The sequence below is a fragment of the Perca fluviatilis genome, chromosome 9 (genome assembly GCF_010015445.1).
Source record: "Perca fluviatilis chromosome 9, GENO_Pfluv_1.0, whole genome shotgun sequence".
Taxonomy (NCBI): domain Eukaryota; kingdom Metazoa; phylum Chordata; class Actinopteri; order Perciformes; family Percidae; genus Perca; species Perca fluviatilis.
This window is the reverse complement of record NC_053120.1, coordinates 27,956,880-27,972,499: the sequence shown is the minus strand read 5'-3', so window position 1 is coordinate 27,972,499 and position 15,620 is coordinate 27,956,880. Positions and strand designations below refer to the sequence as shown.

Genomic DNA, 15,620 nt, shown 5'->3' with positions numbered 1-15,620 from the left:
AGAACCGCTAAACTTTATTTTATGATCATTCATTTGCATATTGTCCCCCCTGTGCTTTATTGTTATGTGAAGGGAACTTGAGATTTAAATACGTTTTCACAAAGAGCACCAGAGAACTGTGTAGATAGTCTACAGTATAACTGTAAAAGTCTTCTAAATGATGTGTAGCAAGTGTATTGCGTCAGATTTCAAGATGATGGGGGGGGGGCCCTAGGCCAGTGGTGGAAAGTAACTACATTTTGCTACTCTTGTGAAGTACACTTTTGAGGTACTTGAAATACCTTGAGTATTTTCAATTTGCTGCCACTAGGGTGCGTCTAGATTTCTAGGCTAACTTTATACTTCTACTCTACATAATAGGTTAAGATAAGATTGTTGATTATTGAAATTGACAAGCTACCCAGCCGTCTATCAATTAATTAAAAATAGCCCCACCTTTACCAGCTGCAACACTGAAGTGATACATTATTGTATAAATAAATAATGATACTAATTATTATTCTGAAATGGGCCATTCCCTCTAATGAATACATTTGGTTTTGGTACTTAAGTATATTTAGATCTTTTTAAATGTTGAATGCAGGACTTTATACCCCCCCACACACACTTTGACTCTCCAGCACAAAATAATATTAACAGTCCTTCACACAGGGGGCTTATGAAGGACTGTGTCTGGGAGCCACGTTCGGTTAAGACATTTATTGCAGCACATCACTGGCAGAAACTAGTTCTGTTGACATTTTGTGTGAACTTAAAAGTTTGTGGTTGGCTGCTGAGTGCAGATGTTTGAAGAGTAACAGTTCTGCCTTCGCCTTTTCTTTCTGCTCTACTTAGTCTATTCAGTTTATTTTCTTTATGTTCCTAGTTTAAATAAATGAGGGGTGATGTCCCACATGCTGCCTCTTCCTCCATGAACCACAGTGAGCCTCCAGGACTGAGGCCTGGACAACCCTGATGATCAAAAGACTCCGTTTCAGCAATCTTCAAGTTTTTATTTGTTTACAAAGTTAAGATTGCAATTTCATATAGTCCTTCCTTTAATGAGTAGAAAACTTTTTTTTTTTTTTTAAAAGAATTAGTCGAAAGGCACAAATTTTACAATATATACATTTGGATCTAAATTATAAATATATAGAAAACAAAAGCACAACCCAGAATAAAAGTGCTGAACACAGTTTTTTTTGTTTGTTTTTTACAGAAAAAATAGGCTTTGTTTAAAAATACATACAATCAGTAGCATGTTTTTTGTTTCATTTTTTTTGTTAGCAATAAATTATTTTGAGAGTGATAACATGTATGTAATATGCAAACGGTGGAGAAACAGGAAAGATGGTTACAGTATACACAGAGCTATCCATCAAAGATCAGAAAAGAAAAAGCTTGCAACGCTCAATCATAACCCACAAGAGAACAGTAACTTGATTATGCCATTCTTAGTGCAAAATGATAATAAAACGTTAAAACTATACTGTTACTACAAATCTTTTTTTTTTTCCTTAAATGCGGTCCATATCCCTCAAATGCATAAAGCTTTATTTGTGTGGCTATAAAAGAAAAAACAAAGGCAAGTCTATTGCAGACTGATGTCTCGGAATGTGCCTGACGAGGAATATTTAAAGCAAAATTATCGAGGGTACCAGAAAAGACTATATGAATGCTATAGTCTGCTAATAAAAAAGAAAGAAAAGTGTTTACAAGAACTGGAGATACTGTGAGTCTAAACCTAAACATCTGTTACACTGAGGGGAGAGGTGAAGGCTTGGACAGATCAATTGCACATATCAGTATAATCCAGGTGCGAATCGACTTAAAGATCGGTCAGTTTTAACAAGAATTAAATGTCCAACACAAATGAAAATGAAAATGAAAAAAAACGGTCCACAGAAAAATAATGTTTCTTAAAAAGAAACCGCCTTTTGCTCTTTGCCCTAAGAAGGCATAAACGTTTTAGAATCATTGACATGTTCACAAGGACAAACAACAAACCCATTACATAAAGTCTAAAACATAAATACAGCAAGTGTCACAGCACAGAGTTAAGAACAAAAATAGCACACGTACTGGATAGTTTCACCACTGTTGTAAGGGGAAATGGTAGATTTCTGCTAAACGCCCCGCCGTTAACACCTCCTGTAGGTTTCTTCCTGAGATTGAGAAAAAAAGGTCTGCTATCTTCGAGCCAGTAACTTTAGGGGTGGGGGTGGGGGTCGGGGTGGGGGTGGGAGGGGTGTCTGTGGAATACTTTGGTATCTCTCTGCAAACTGGAGGCCTGACAAAAAAGGTCTACGAGTTGGAGAAACAATTCTGCTTGAGAAAAGCAAAAGCTGAAATGAGCAGAAATAAATCCAGACGCTGTACAGCAGTACAGAACAGTGCAATCTTATTTGGTGGCAGGTTATAATAGAATTTGTTTTATAGTAATCTTGAAAACTAGAAACTTCCCTGACCAAACATTTTGTTAACTATTCTAATAAGCAGGATAACATATCTAAAATCTAAATATCCCTTAAATATAAATAACAAGAACTTTTATAATAACGATGACTAAAACACCAAGAACGCATTGCGTTCATCCCGTGAAAACTTACTATACAAAAAAGGTTGTAAGCATTTCAGAATCAGTTTGACTAAAAGACTATGAAGCACAACAGAAATAAGGAGATTCATACCATGCAAAGGTAACCACAAAGCTTTGCCCGTTGAGCGTAAACAGTATTTAGGCATGTCTGTTTCACAACAAATGTAGAATTATGGTTTTATTGCTTTTTGATCACTTGAACTTACCCCGGCATTTTGTCACGAACCAACTACAGTGCATCGTTTTCACACAAAGATGGCCAGATCTCACAGGTTTTTAACTATGCACTATCATACACAGTGAACATCACAAATCTGCACGTTTCAAATGGTTTTACAGCCTTGGCGCCTGAAATGGAAACACATTTAATCAGAAATTTGTCTGAAAAAAAAAAAAAAGTGAGGATTTTGTTGAAAGAAAAAAAAACAAAAAAAAACAGCTTTTCAGACTCAAGACCATAAAACCTTGAAATTCTTTGTCATCCACTGTACTCAGACTTGAAAACAATTTTTTTTTTTTAATATATGTTTGTTGGTCAAAACGACACCAACAGCAAAGCATTCGAGACGTTCCTGAGAAATTCAAAATCAGATCAAAACCAGGAGTCACATCACTAAATGTTATAGTCAGCTTAAACTAAAAATAAAATAAAATAGGGAGATCAAATTTTTGGACACAATTCCTATCCATGCTGCTCAATAATAAAAGCACATTGTCATATCAACGGGGACAGAAGAACACAGAAAAAAGGACAAGTCCACACAGACAATCATACGAGCACATACAGGCTTAACGGAGGCTTCTTCCTGAAACCCACCACCATAGTGTAACACAAACGACTGACTGACTGAGGGGGCTAAAAGTTAAATACAAATATACCATGTTTAAATTAAAATGAATAACCAAGAGTACAAATCTATACATTAGGCTACATGGATTTTTAAAGACTGCATTTAAAGATTTCTCCAGAAGGCACTGTTTGCAACAGCGGACTGCTCTTCCTCTCCCTTTTTCCCCTCACACTAGTGTTCATACAAGCAGGGAGAGAAACAAGAGGGAGCATGTAGAAGAAAAAACAAATGAAAACTGAGGCATTTCATGGCTTATCAGCTAAAAGATTTAATCTGTTTTTGTTTTGTTTTCTTTCCTCATCTTCCAGTTCAACGCTATCTTTTGTTTCACTCAAACCAAGCCTTGCATACAGCCTTGTTTTAGTCAAGACAAAAACGGCCATGAAGCGAAGTAGCAGTAAAGCAAAGTCTAAAGATGTGGTTTTAACTGGTGAAAAGGCATTTAGAGCTTCCAGCAACTTCACCAATCATACCTCGTAAAATCAGCAGCGGGGAGGCTTATTACAGATTTCCGAACCTCGATGAATGAGCTTTTGTTGTTTGTTGACAGCTCGTATATTCAATAAAATACAGTTATCACGGTTGTTGTTTTCACAGCTGCCTTTCACTGTGGAGGACACACTTTGGTGCAGAAATCTGATACTGATGGGAGCCTGCTATCGCCTAAACAGCCTCAAGCAGGTGAACGCTACAGGTGGATAAAGAGAAGGGCGAGCCGAGTGCAGGACAGGCAGTGATGTGACTATAGGCCCTGAGGGGAGAGGGAGTAGGTCCGTGGGTGCGATCATAGACAGCAGCAAACAAGACAATCTGCTTTAAAAGACAGAACAAAACAAAATGACCCAGAAGGAAAACAAAGTCCAGACGAGCTGTTGCTGTTAAAGCTCCGAGTCTTCTTGCCGGTACCTAATGACAGACGTCCGGTCCAGACCGCGCTGTAGCATGCTGTTCAGAGCCTCGCGAACGTCTAGGGTGCCGGAGTGGCCGTTGGGCAAGGACAGCGAGTCTGACTGAGGGAGGAGATAGTTGGAGGAGAAGTGAGGGGAAGAGTTGGAAAACAAGGAGGAGGACGAGGACGGGTTGGAGAAGAGGGAAGAGGAGGACGATGTCGGGATGAGGGTGGATGCGGGCAGGAGGCCGGCGGAGACGTGCGAAGCCAGGTTGTTTGAGGTGGAGGACGTGGAGGAAGAGCAGGAGGAGGTAGAGGGCGAAGGGCTGGCTTTCTGTGTGGGCATCTGGGGAGAAAGGGGCAGGTCAAATAAATCTAATAAGTCTTGGTTATTGGCGAGCAGGCTGTGGTTCTGCTGCTGTGTTGCCTGCAGATGTTGCTGCTGCTGCTGCTGCTGTAGCAAAATAGGCTGCTGTACTGGTGCGGCCTGCTGGGCATTCGGTGCAGTCTGGGAGATCAGAGACTCCAGGTTAAAGTCATCTCCGAATGCTGTGTGCACCCCTAGACTGTCCAGATGGAGTCCGCCCTCCGTGGTGTCTGGGGAGGGAGACGGCGAGCTCACAGTCAGGTCCAAGATCTCGTCCAGGGGATTCTTGGAAGACAAGTTGGGAGACAGTGTGGTCTGATGGAGTGGACGTGATGGGTTCTTCGGCTGCTGAAAAGGGGTTACAAAGGACTGGGGGTAAAACTGTGAGAAGTTGGAGCGGATGCTAACCGTGTTGGGGACAGGGCCCTGGCTGGTGGCGGTGGAATTGTTGGGCCAGATGTGGGTCCTTTGCTGGGTTTGGCTGGGATTTCTCTGTAGGGACAGGGGTAAGTTCTGGGAGGGCTGCTGTAAAGGGGACTGGGTTTGGGCTTGCAGTCGCTGTTGCGGAGAGATCTGATTCTGGGGGAGAGACCGAACGAGGGAGTGGTTGAGCATGGGCTTCGAGTTGAACAGATTTGCCAGGAGGTGTTTGTTCTCCTGCTCCATTTTACGATTGCGCTCCTCAACCAGCCGCAGCTCGGCGGCCTGCTGCTCCCTCTCCTTTCGTCTCCGCTTCACCTCCTCGTCCATTTGCAACAGCTCGTCGCGCACACGGGCCACGCAGTTTTCTGGAATCTTGATACCTGGAAGAGACGAGGAGCATGGTCACGCCACAGGTATTAGCGAGGTAAATACTCAAAGACTTCACTGAATAACTGTTAACCAAACGCTTTTCAAAACGTGACGATCCAGACCTTCGGTGATCTTCCACCGATCACCGTTTCTTTTCACAGCACATGTATTAACATGAACAGTAAACAGACTGGTAGGTTTGGCACTGGATATGCACAGCTATGTGCCTCTGTGATGCCTTCTCCAATTTATGATTCTAATAATACATATTTTCTACAGTGTATTTGTCTTTTTTTTCATTTTTATGCTGTGGGGTTTTCGTGGCTTGTCAAGCTGAACTGCAAAATGTTCGGTGTATCTGGCATAATAACTTCAACAAATGTCAGTTAGCATCAATGTATTACTCAAAAGTTCATAGAATTTTGATTCCTTAATTTGTCGGTAAGTGTCAGCATCATATCTTACCATCAAAACAACTAACTGTCATCTGGTAATTTAAATGCACATTTTAAAACTTCCTCTTCCGTGTTTACCAATTTTTAAAGCTCATTATTACCACTGTCAAGTGTGAAAGATATTCTAACCACCAGTAAAAATGTCTTCGTAAACGGCATATGACTTGCATCGGGGGATGGGTGGGGGGTGCAGGGTGAGGGGGTGGTGGTGGTGGTGTACTAACCGACTTGCTTGTTATGCTGTTTGGTTTTAAGGCGGACAATCTGCAGGATGCTGGAGCTGGTGATGTCAGACACCACATCGGATACGCGCTTCCACACACGCAACAGAGCACCGCACAACATGTGGTACTGGCGGAGGCGCATGCCCTGCAAACACTCCTGACCTTCTTCTATTTTCTTACACTTCCCATTCCTAGGGAAAGGACAGGGAAATAAAAGTCAAACGTTTTATGCAGACGACACAAAGAGCACACAAGTTCCTTGCCTATCCCTCTTTTAGGAAAACTGTATGGCAGGTTGAGGGACTGACTGTTCGACGGCTCCAATCCTAGCATTTCAACACAGCTCACTGGTCATCTGGTGACGAGGGCACATGTGAGACTTGCAGGTTATTTCTTCATGACTACTTCTCAGGTGATCTGCAAATCCCTGGGAATGGCATCTGACCCTAAAACCACCCTGACTAAATCCTAATGAGTTCCAGCCTGATTGGATGCACTGAGCCATTAATCCCGAGGGACATTGTGGATTCCTACTTACCAGTTGGCATGACTACACTTCTTGAAGGAGAAGGTGAACTGGTTCTCCCAGCTGTCCCTGGCTTCTTCCGGAGTTGACTGGAAAAGGAAATGTACAACACCAAAATCAGCAAAGAACTCCACAGTTTGACATGACACCATTACACAGCTTTAGAAACACATCTTTACCAACATAGAAACTTTAGTAATAAAAGGGGTGTAATTTTGGACCCAAGGTCAGAGCATAGTTTTATCTTGTTTATAATTATTGTCAAAGCAGGGAAACCGGTACAGCTTTAATAAACAACATACATACATACAAAGCATTTCCTTGAACATTGCCTAGGTCAGTACTCTTCCATGACCACAAGGGGGCATCAGACTCCACATATATACTCCAAATAGCAATTGCAGATGGGAGGAAAATGTCAGTCCTGAAAATGTCCAGCTTTGTCTTTAGTCAAACCTTCTACATAACCAGAAAATGTTTTTATACATTTATATATTCAAAATATTATATATTTTTAGACCTTTTCATTGTCTGCTTGAAAAAAACAACAACTATAAAACAATTTATAATATTAAGATGAAAGTAAAAATGTTCTTTTTTTCCTGCTGGGTGGAGACATTATTTAGTATATAGACACCGATATACAGACACAACTATAAGCCCAACTGATTCATCAACATTACCTTCCGGTAACGCTGCTGCAGGTTGTCCAGGCTCTCGGGATGGGTCTGCTTGCCAATATTAGGCTTGTAGACAATCAGGTTCTTGCCTCTTCCTTGCTCAGCTAGCAGCACACATGGGTGGTTACCTCGCAGCTGTGGAGAGGCCATGCAGAGAGTGACTTGTTATCTTAGAGACTAATAAAATCTTTGAAGTGGGCGTCTACGGTGTCATCACATTGCTATTCAGTGGGGTTTGTATTAACTAATAAAACATATACATATAAGTGCCTTTTACAGCAGACCACGGGTTTAGTTTGCCAATTATAACATGGTCTCACCTTCAGCGACAGGTAGAATCCCTCGTCAGGGCCGCTGAGCTTCAGTGACCTGTTGAAGGCCTCCTCCCAGGGCATGCCTCTGTCCACGCTGATCTACAGGGGCAAAAAGGATCAGAGACTTAAGCATGTGCTGTAAATGAAGGGGAACCAAGCAGCTATGCAACCATACACTGCCATCCTGAAGGTGAAACCGACTCTTGCATAGAAACCCAAAAGTACTTCTGATATATATTTAGACACAGACATAAATATAAGTGAATAAGACTCATTGTCTACCACAGTCATGCATGTCTCCCTCTATACTTGGTAAACTGGTCCTTCCTGTGCAGCATTCTGCCTGGCTGCCAACTTTGAAATGTCAAATGCAGGTTAGCCTGCAGCCCACAGCTAAAAGCAGAAGATATCGGTAATTATCCTGTTCCCACTTGCCACTAGTGTCTACATAGGTCCCTGAGCCCTGGGCTAAACCCGTGTGATAACAGCCTTACTGCTGGCAAAGTGACATCAATCATCATATAGTGCAGAGGTAGCTACTTGAGTTACCTCTCGGACTGCATGTGGAACACATTTCACCGTTGTACCAGGTGTACTATCTTTGTATGATGCAGTGCAAACCTTGTCACGGAAATCTTAATGGATTTATAGTCACAGGTATTTGCTATCTGTGAAGATTTCTTAGCTGCCATCACATGAATTTGTCATTGTTTTTGTTCTATTGGCTTCCTACAAATCCTACTGGATTTAACTCAAAGAAGAGAGAGAGAGAGCGAGAGAGAGAGCACAAGACTTAACCTGGTTTGTGAGTGCAATGCCTCAAGATTAGCCTGGGCCTGTAAATGTGCCTATGCTCACCAGGCTGTCTGTTGCCCTTCTGGTGGTGGCTACATCATCCGACATACATGTAGGCAACACAATATTGCTAATCTGTTCTTGGTTCTCTGTTTTTGGCTTCTTTAAAACTAGGGCTGGACATTGCAGGATATCTAGAGATTTGATACAATGATGATATTTTGCCCACAGTAATGAGTCGCACAACACAGGATAATCAGTGATGTGCATTATGTTTAAAGAAAGCCATCTAACACTATACATGAAATGAGGTTAGGAGGTGCTTACCTTATAGAGAACAACCTGTCCATCCTGAGGGTTTCCAACTGTCAAGAAAGTTTCCTGCTTTTCCTCATAGATCTCATCGTTACCCGGGGCTAGGTCTGTCAGAGACACAAAAGAACAAGAGAACCCGAACACATTACTCACATTAGAAGATTAGGAACCATCTTTCTTTTTTAGTCAATCCCTTAAGGGCCAATGGCAATCCAATTTAACGAACAGAGACTATTGTCAGTGTAATGAACAATACTGTAAGTTACGTTGTTATACAATGTTAGGCTGTTTTTGAAAAGCCTGTCAATATATTTCAAACCGTTTTTTCACTTTTTCTTTTCGTGGTTGGGGTTACGCAACATTAACATTTTGGATCACAAATAAAATTGCATTATTGTAAAACCTAAAACCATGCAGTGTTTTGAGCTCCATACCTAGGATTCCCATGTCATATTTGCCCTCCTTCTTATCCTTCTCGATTAGATAGTCAAAGTTGTCGGTGAAGTACTGGAAGAGATAGTTCTGCTTGTGGACCTCCAGGCCCAAAATGCGATTTAAGAACTTGGTGATGCTGCAGTCTGGGATAAAGACATAGAACACAACAGTTCATGCAGCCGATTTTGTGTTGACAGATGAACAAAGAACACAGCTAAAGTTAAACGTTGAAGTAGGTAGCCTGGGTCGACGTATTTATCTTAAGTATACTGGCATACAATATGCCTGCAGGCCTCTTGGGTACTCTACCTTTCTCAGTACTGATCCCAAAGCGAGACTCTCGACAAAAGATGCCCACATCCATCATTCCAATTTTCATGTCTGAAATGCAATAAAGAAAAGCATAGTTGTTTTACTGATCAATCACAGGAAACTCTGCTGGTGAAGTTATCTGTTTTCCAGAAGCTGACAGTCAACCAAAGCTCAAACATACCTCTGAAGAAAGTGGCATCACCCCCAGGGTAGCCTTTGGGAGGGGGCACCTTGTTCTCTATGTGGCCAAGGATTGCTTTGGTGATTTTATCAAGAGCCTTGGTACCATACTGCAAGAAAAGAGACACGTAATTGGTATACACAAATTCTCTTCAGCAACTTTGCTAGAATCCTGAATACTGCTAAAAGTAAGAAAAAAAAAACCCTTTAATAGTTTAAGTTAAAAAATAATCATCGTTTTGACATTAAAAAGTCAGAATTTTATTTTCATAAGGTAAATTTGCATACCTTGTTCTCAAAGTTGTACTTGCTCAGGTCTCTTGATTCTGTGGCTCTTCTGTCTCCATGCGTCAATGCACCCTGCAAAGTGGATTAGCAACATTATTATTAGTATTAGTATTATAAGTATTAGCAGTATTAGGCTTGCAGGCTTCAGACCATCATAACACTAATACAGATGGACAAAGTGACGTGGGATAAATCTGTTAACTATGAACTACGTATATGGATAGTACTATACAGTCACAAGATTACTACAACCTAACTGTTACAGTAGATAGTAACAGTGTGGACTTCTAGCCCTCTCATTAATAAATCCTGCTCTTTAAAATATAAGAGATCCAGTATTTATGATTGTGGAGTGTATGTTATTGCATTCACTTTTTATAATTTTTTTTATATGTGGTATAATTTTTATAAAATTACACCACATATTTTAATTACCTGGAAATCTACAACTAGAGACCCTTTCACACACAAACCTAAAATTATCTACACCAGGGGTCTGCAACCTTTTTAATATGAAGAGCCATTTCAAAACCTCCTTGTTAATCAGTGTGCCATATCAGCATTAAGCCTGCCATCATCTACCGAGCCTGCTCAGGCAGGAGTTTTTCCCCTTCGTTGCCTATGACGAAGGAAACCAAACTACCGTAAATAACAGGCTATGCTTCTGCCAATGGCTGGGAAAAAGGTCATTTGGCATTCGGATCGGAACATTTCCATAATACTCTCTTGCACACTTATTGCTAGTGTGCCATTTGTTGAGCTACCGCATGCCAATGGTGGCACTCGTGCCTAAGGTTGCTGACACCTGATCTAGACATTACCCGTCAGAGCTGTATCTGAGAGTGCAAATGTCCGAACCGGTTGGATCGGACATCAACCACTCTACCCTGAAAGCTCCTTAGCACAAAAAATCTCGACAATCCCTGTCGGTAAGGGGCCATTGCCGAAATCATCAGACAAATTCAAGGAACGGCAGGAGACTTGGTTGTTTATGACCAAATTATGAACGGCTCAATGAAGCACTGTAATCCGTGTCATGTCCAGTCTGCTGCCCGCTCTACCCAGCACCACCCTTCTTCTTAACCCAATGGAGTATTTCCGGTAAGTGAGAACGCATCTGACATGGACAATCTCCTGTTGTGTGCTACATGTGTGAAAGGGAAACTCCGGACTACGTCGGGACCCAATTGCATGGACATAGTCTGGTATTCATATGTGAAAATGGCTTAGGTCTGATAGAACTCGGTTATGTACTAGTGTATAGAACTACAGTCCAGTTAAAAATCCTGGTAAAAACAAACAGGGATTTAACCTGTGATAGTGGTCTCATATGAATAGGTCAAACACCTTTAGATGCAGTTAGATTCACTCTGCATCAAACAGCAGGATGTGAAAACACACACACACACACACACACACACACACACACACACACACACACACACACACACAACCAACACACACACACACACACACACACACACACACACACACACACACACACACACACACACACACACACACACACGTCTCTGCCCAGTGTATCAAGAGGAAACAGATGAGGTTAAGGTGTAAAGCGAAACTTGTTCCTCAACTGCCTACTGACATTGTGCCTCAATAGGACTTTGAACAACATTTAAGAGCCACAGACATAAGACAACTGCAAGACAAAAGTGCATGAAGAAACATTATTCTACCACAATCTTAATTTAAATATGACTGCGGGGTTATTTAAGAACCCAGCCTGTGTGGTTTTCATCCTTTAAAGATTTCAAATGAACTGCGAGGAAGGTGGAGGAAAATTCAGAAGAAGCAAAGTCAACAGCAGATCAGTCTTGTAGCCAGCAGCTGGCTCTGCCCACGCAGAAAAATGCCTTGAGATACCAAAACAAAGGGGTGTCTTAGCCAAATATGACTTCACTGCTGATCTGGAGTCAGCCGGTTGCAAAGGTATTCAGCAGCTGAAGTGATGCTGTGTGTGTGTGTGTGTGTGTGTGCATTTGTGTTGTATTGGGTTCATGCAGGCAGACAGGCAGACAGATGAGACCTATTCTTGATGCAGATTTACCGAAAACGGCTGGCAAACACATGAACGACTTAACGGAACCGCCATCCCATAGCACCCCCCTTGCCGTTTTCCCAAAAGAACTGTCATGCTGTGTCACCATGGAAATAAATGACGGCGAATAAATAACACTAGTGCTGAAATGCATTGATAATTATGGAAAATTAGAGTTATAAATTATCCAGACAAGCTCCTTTGCTTTTTCTGCTTAGTCAGTTTTCCATTATTGAGCTGTAGAAGGGAAAGACCCAGAATTTCTTGAGGTTTGTGGAGAAAAGTCAATTTTTAAGCGAACCAACAATAAAAGAGATCCTGTGGAGAGCTTCAAGGCTAGGGAAAACCCGAGGAAACAGGAAGGACAGAGGGTAAAGCCAGGGTGAAAAGGCAAATGGCAGATCAATAAACACAAAACACAGCTCCTCTCCATTTACAGTGGAACAATTCTTCTCACACTCCAAAGGACAACAAGATGAAAAGGACTATTTTCCCATGAGACAGATTTCACTGAGTTAAATGGAAAAATCTAGTAAATGAACTGTGCAAAATAAGAAGAGCAAATGCAACACCCCCACACAAACACAACTATAAGGCTATGATATTTACCAGGCTCTCTAGTCTCTTAGCCACAATGGAGGCAAAACGTCTCTCCCCAGCCAACTCTGAGATGAGGAAGATGTACTCTGGGGCTGTCACCTGATTGGACCGATGGGTGCGACCTGGAAAGACGAAGAAGATACAGTATTTATACTACTAAAACAGTAAGAGAGATGAGGCCTACAGACTGAGTGCATTTTACAGTGCACATTGTTAATTCCTTGCAGCTAAAATTCATAATTTTACAATACAATTTTAACAACAAAGATGGATGAGCACCCAGTGTCATGATTGTGGTGTTGTTGTCAAACAGAAATGAAAAAGGAAAACACTGACTGAAAATATTGTTGACAAACAAGGTAATCATTTCCTATGGTTTGAAATTACACAACAGTAGTATGAGTTGACATACATATTTTGTGATATGAAAATGATTTCACACCAACTGATCTTTATGTTACTTTGTGTGCAACATCTCTGGTTACAACAGACTTTATCGGTATCAACAGCCAGACAGACAAAAACAAGGAACACAGGCTGCATCTACTCACACAATGGATAAATTATTAGTAACAGAAAAGTAAGAAGGGGATATTTTTGGTGACATGATAAGACCTGGAACATCAAATGAGATCTGATAAAGTAAATCTGATATTTAGACTCGGAGCGAAGATCCCCTGTTTGAACAGCCAACAACTTACAACCCAAAAAAATAAAAAAACTTTCCGCAAAGTTCTTATATGGAAGCCAAGGAAAATTCAATAGAATCTCTTATGAGGACATAAATATGACTTTCTAGGTGTATTTGTACAATGTGCGTGTGTATGTGTGTGTGAACCTTCCAAACTTAAAGAATTAAGCTAAGAGTGAGTTTGACACTAAGCAGGGAGGCTGCTAATGAAAATAATTACTTAAGCAGTTTGCTAATTATGGCAAACAATGTATCCATCCACTCCTCTGTGATTGTGTATGTGTTGTGAAAATACATAATGGATGCAGACACTTACTAAATCCTTGCCTATATATACACGGTACCACTCAAAAGTTTGGACACACTTTTGACTTGTACTGTACACTATGTGGAATAACTATAAGCAACCCCAACCATATACTGTATTACCAGCAGTGTTTCAGTAAGACAACATATGTCCTTATTTGGTAATCCCTGGCCTAAACATGAGAGTGAGAGATCAAACTAGGTAAGGCTCCTTAGAGTGAGCCTCTCCTGACTTTAAAGGAGGAACTACTCCTCTTTATATTCCTGATACCCTGTGACCCAAAAACTGCTGCATGTTGTTTCAGGCATTTACGTAAAAACAGAAGAGTCCAGCCCATCTTTCTACGTAAAAACAGAAGAGTCCAGCCCATCTTTCTACGTAAAAACAGAAGAGTCCAGCCCATCTTTCTACGTAAAAACAGAAGAGTCCAGCCCATCTTTCTACGTAAAAACAGAAGAGTCCAGCCCATCTTTCTACGTAAAAACAGAAGAGTCCAGCCCATCTTTCTACCTGTGACATCATGAAACACGGAAGCAAAAAACGCGAAACTCATTGATGAATAACATTGATAAGAAATGACACCATATGATGAGTTGTAATGAGTCATTTTTCAGACTAACTTTGTTTTAGGAGTATTTGACATTTGTTGCTATAGTAACAACGTTATGAATAGGGAAAATAATACTGACTTACATGTTCCATGTAACAAACAGCAACAACTTTAAATTAGCTTGAGAGACCCAAGATTTTGTCTACAAAAAAGTACTCTGGCACATTTGAATGGGAAAGCAGAAATATGTTGTTTTGTGTGTTTTATTCTCAAAGCATTTACTTTACTTTTAAAAGACTCACCAAATTGCTGAATGGCCCTGTCTGCACTCCAAGGCAGCTCCAAAGTCATGTGGACCCTGCGCTTCTGGTTTTTCACTCGCTTGTCCGCCTGCAGGGAAATCCCAGAGCTGGCCGCTTCGGAGATGATGGCCACCAACTGAAGGAAAGAGGTTTTGGGTATTGGTGGACATCGTATTGAACATTGTTTATAAAGCAGTACATTTCTTTAAGACACAGATTGTTTGCAGCCAAGTCGTGAATTTGTAGACGCAGGACAGCATTTATATCCATTTGATTGGTGGATCTGACCTTCTCTGCACCCATGAAGCGATCTTTCTCCTTGATGTTGATGTGGTCGATGGTAAGACCCTGCTCAGCACGTGACTCATAACGGACGCTGCCATCAAGACACCGCACCACACGACCCTTACGACCGGTCATCTGCAGAAAAAAATATTCATTACATTGTCAGACATTTTGAGGAAACACGTGAATCCCTCCTGTACCATTTAAGCTCATTATATACCTGTGGCCAGGGAGTTTCTAGGTCAGTGTTTTAGGCACGTACCTCTGAGACTTTATCTGGTCCTCCAAACTTATCGATGAGCTCGTCCAAGGTATTGAGAGGTAGTTCTTTTCCCAGCATGGCTATTTTATTGAGGAGGCCCTGTTTCATCTCCTCTATCCGGGCTGTGAACAGGAAACAGATGAGACATTAACCATGTAACCCTGATAGGCAAGAGTCACAAAAACAACAGGGCATGGAAGGTTGTTTCACCGTCTAGACACGCATCTGTTTGATTGGGACTGGACACACCTACTGAGGCTGAAATTGCCTTCCTACTGACAAAACAAACTAAAGAAAGAGCTCTCCCTACCTGTCTGGCAGCTAGTGTGGTTAACAAAGATGACATCATCATTGTCTAGCAGGGAGTCTGGTGAGGAGTTGGAGTCTGTGTCCATGCCATCGGAGTCACTGCTGCTGTCGTCGCTAATGTTGATCACACCGCCGCTGTCCATGGTGTGCTTGGGCACCTTGGGCTGGCGACCTCTAGGCTTCCCTGGTTGGAAGCCACGAAATGATATTAGATTAAGAAACACGAAGTACAGCTCAACAACACTTAGACTTTC

At 41.5% G+C, this 15,620-nt stretch overlaps 1 protein-coding gene across 1 annotated transcript in view; it reads right to left on the bottom strand.

Annotated features, from left to right (window-relative positions):
• Nucleotides 1-1,044: 1,044 nt before the first annotated feature.
• si:ch73-63e15.2 (protein strawberry notch homolog 2) overlaps nt 1,045-15,620 on the bottom strand; it is a 76,740-nt gene continuing 62,164 nt past the window's right edge. The window contains exons 18-32 of the mRNA XM_039810691.1: nt 15,368-15,550; nt 15,058-15,179; nt 14,799-14,930; nt 14,511-14,646; nt 12,670-12,782; nt 10,002-10,073; nt 9,715-9,823; nt 9,531-9,602; nt 9,221-9,364; nt 8,799-8,893; nt 7,683-7,775; nt 7,366-7,497; nt 6,695-6,771; nt 6,157-6,347; nt 1,045-5,488 (exon numbers count right to left, since the gene is read on the bottom strand). Coding sequence (XP_039666625.1) covers nt 4,308-5,488; nt 6,157-6,347; nt 6,695-6,771; nt 7,366-7,497; nt 7,683-7,775; nt 8,799-8,893; nt 9,221-9,364; nt 9,531-9,602; nt 9,715-9,823; nt 10,002-10,073; nt 12,670-12,782; nt 14,511-14,646; nt 14,799-14,930; nt 15,058-15,179; nt 15,368-15,550 — 2,852 coding nt within the window. The 3' untranslated portion in view covers nt 1,045-4,307. The remainder of the gene's footprint in view (nt 5,489-6,156; nt 6,348-6,694; nt 6,772-7,365; nt 7,498-7,682; nt 7,776-8,798; nt 8,894-9,220; nt 9,365-9,530; nt 9,603-9,714; nt 9,824-10,001; nt 10,074-12,669; nt 12,783-14,510; nt 14,647-14,798; nt 14,931-15,057; nt 15,180-15,367; nt 15,551-15,620) is intronic.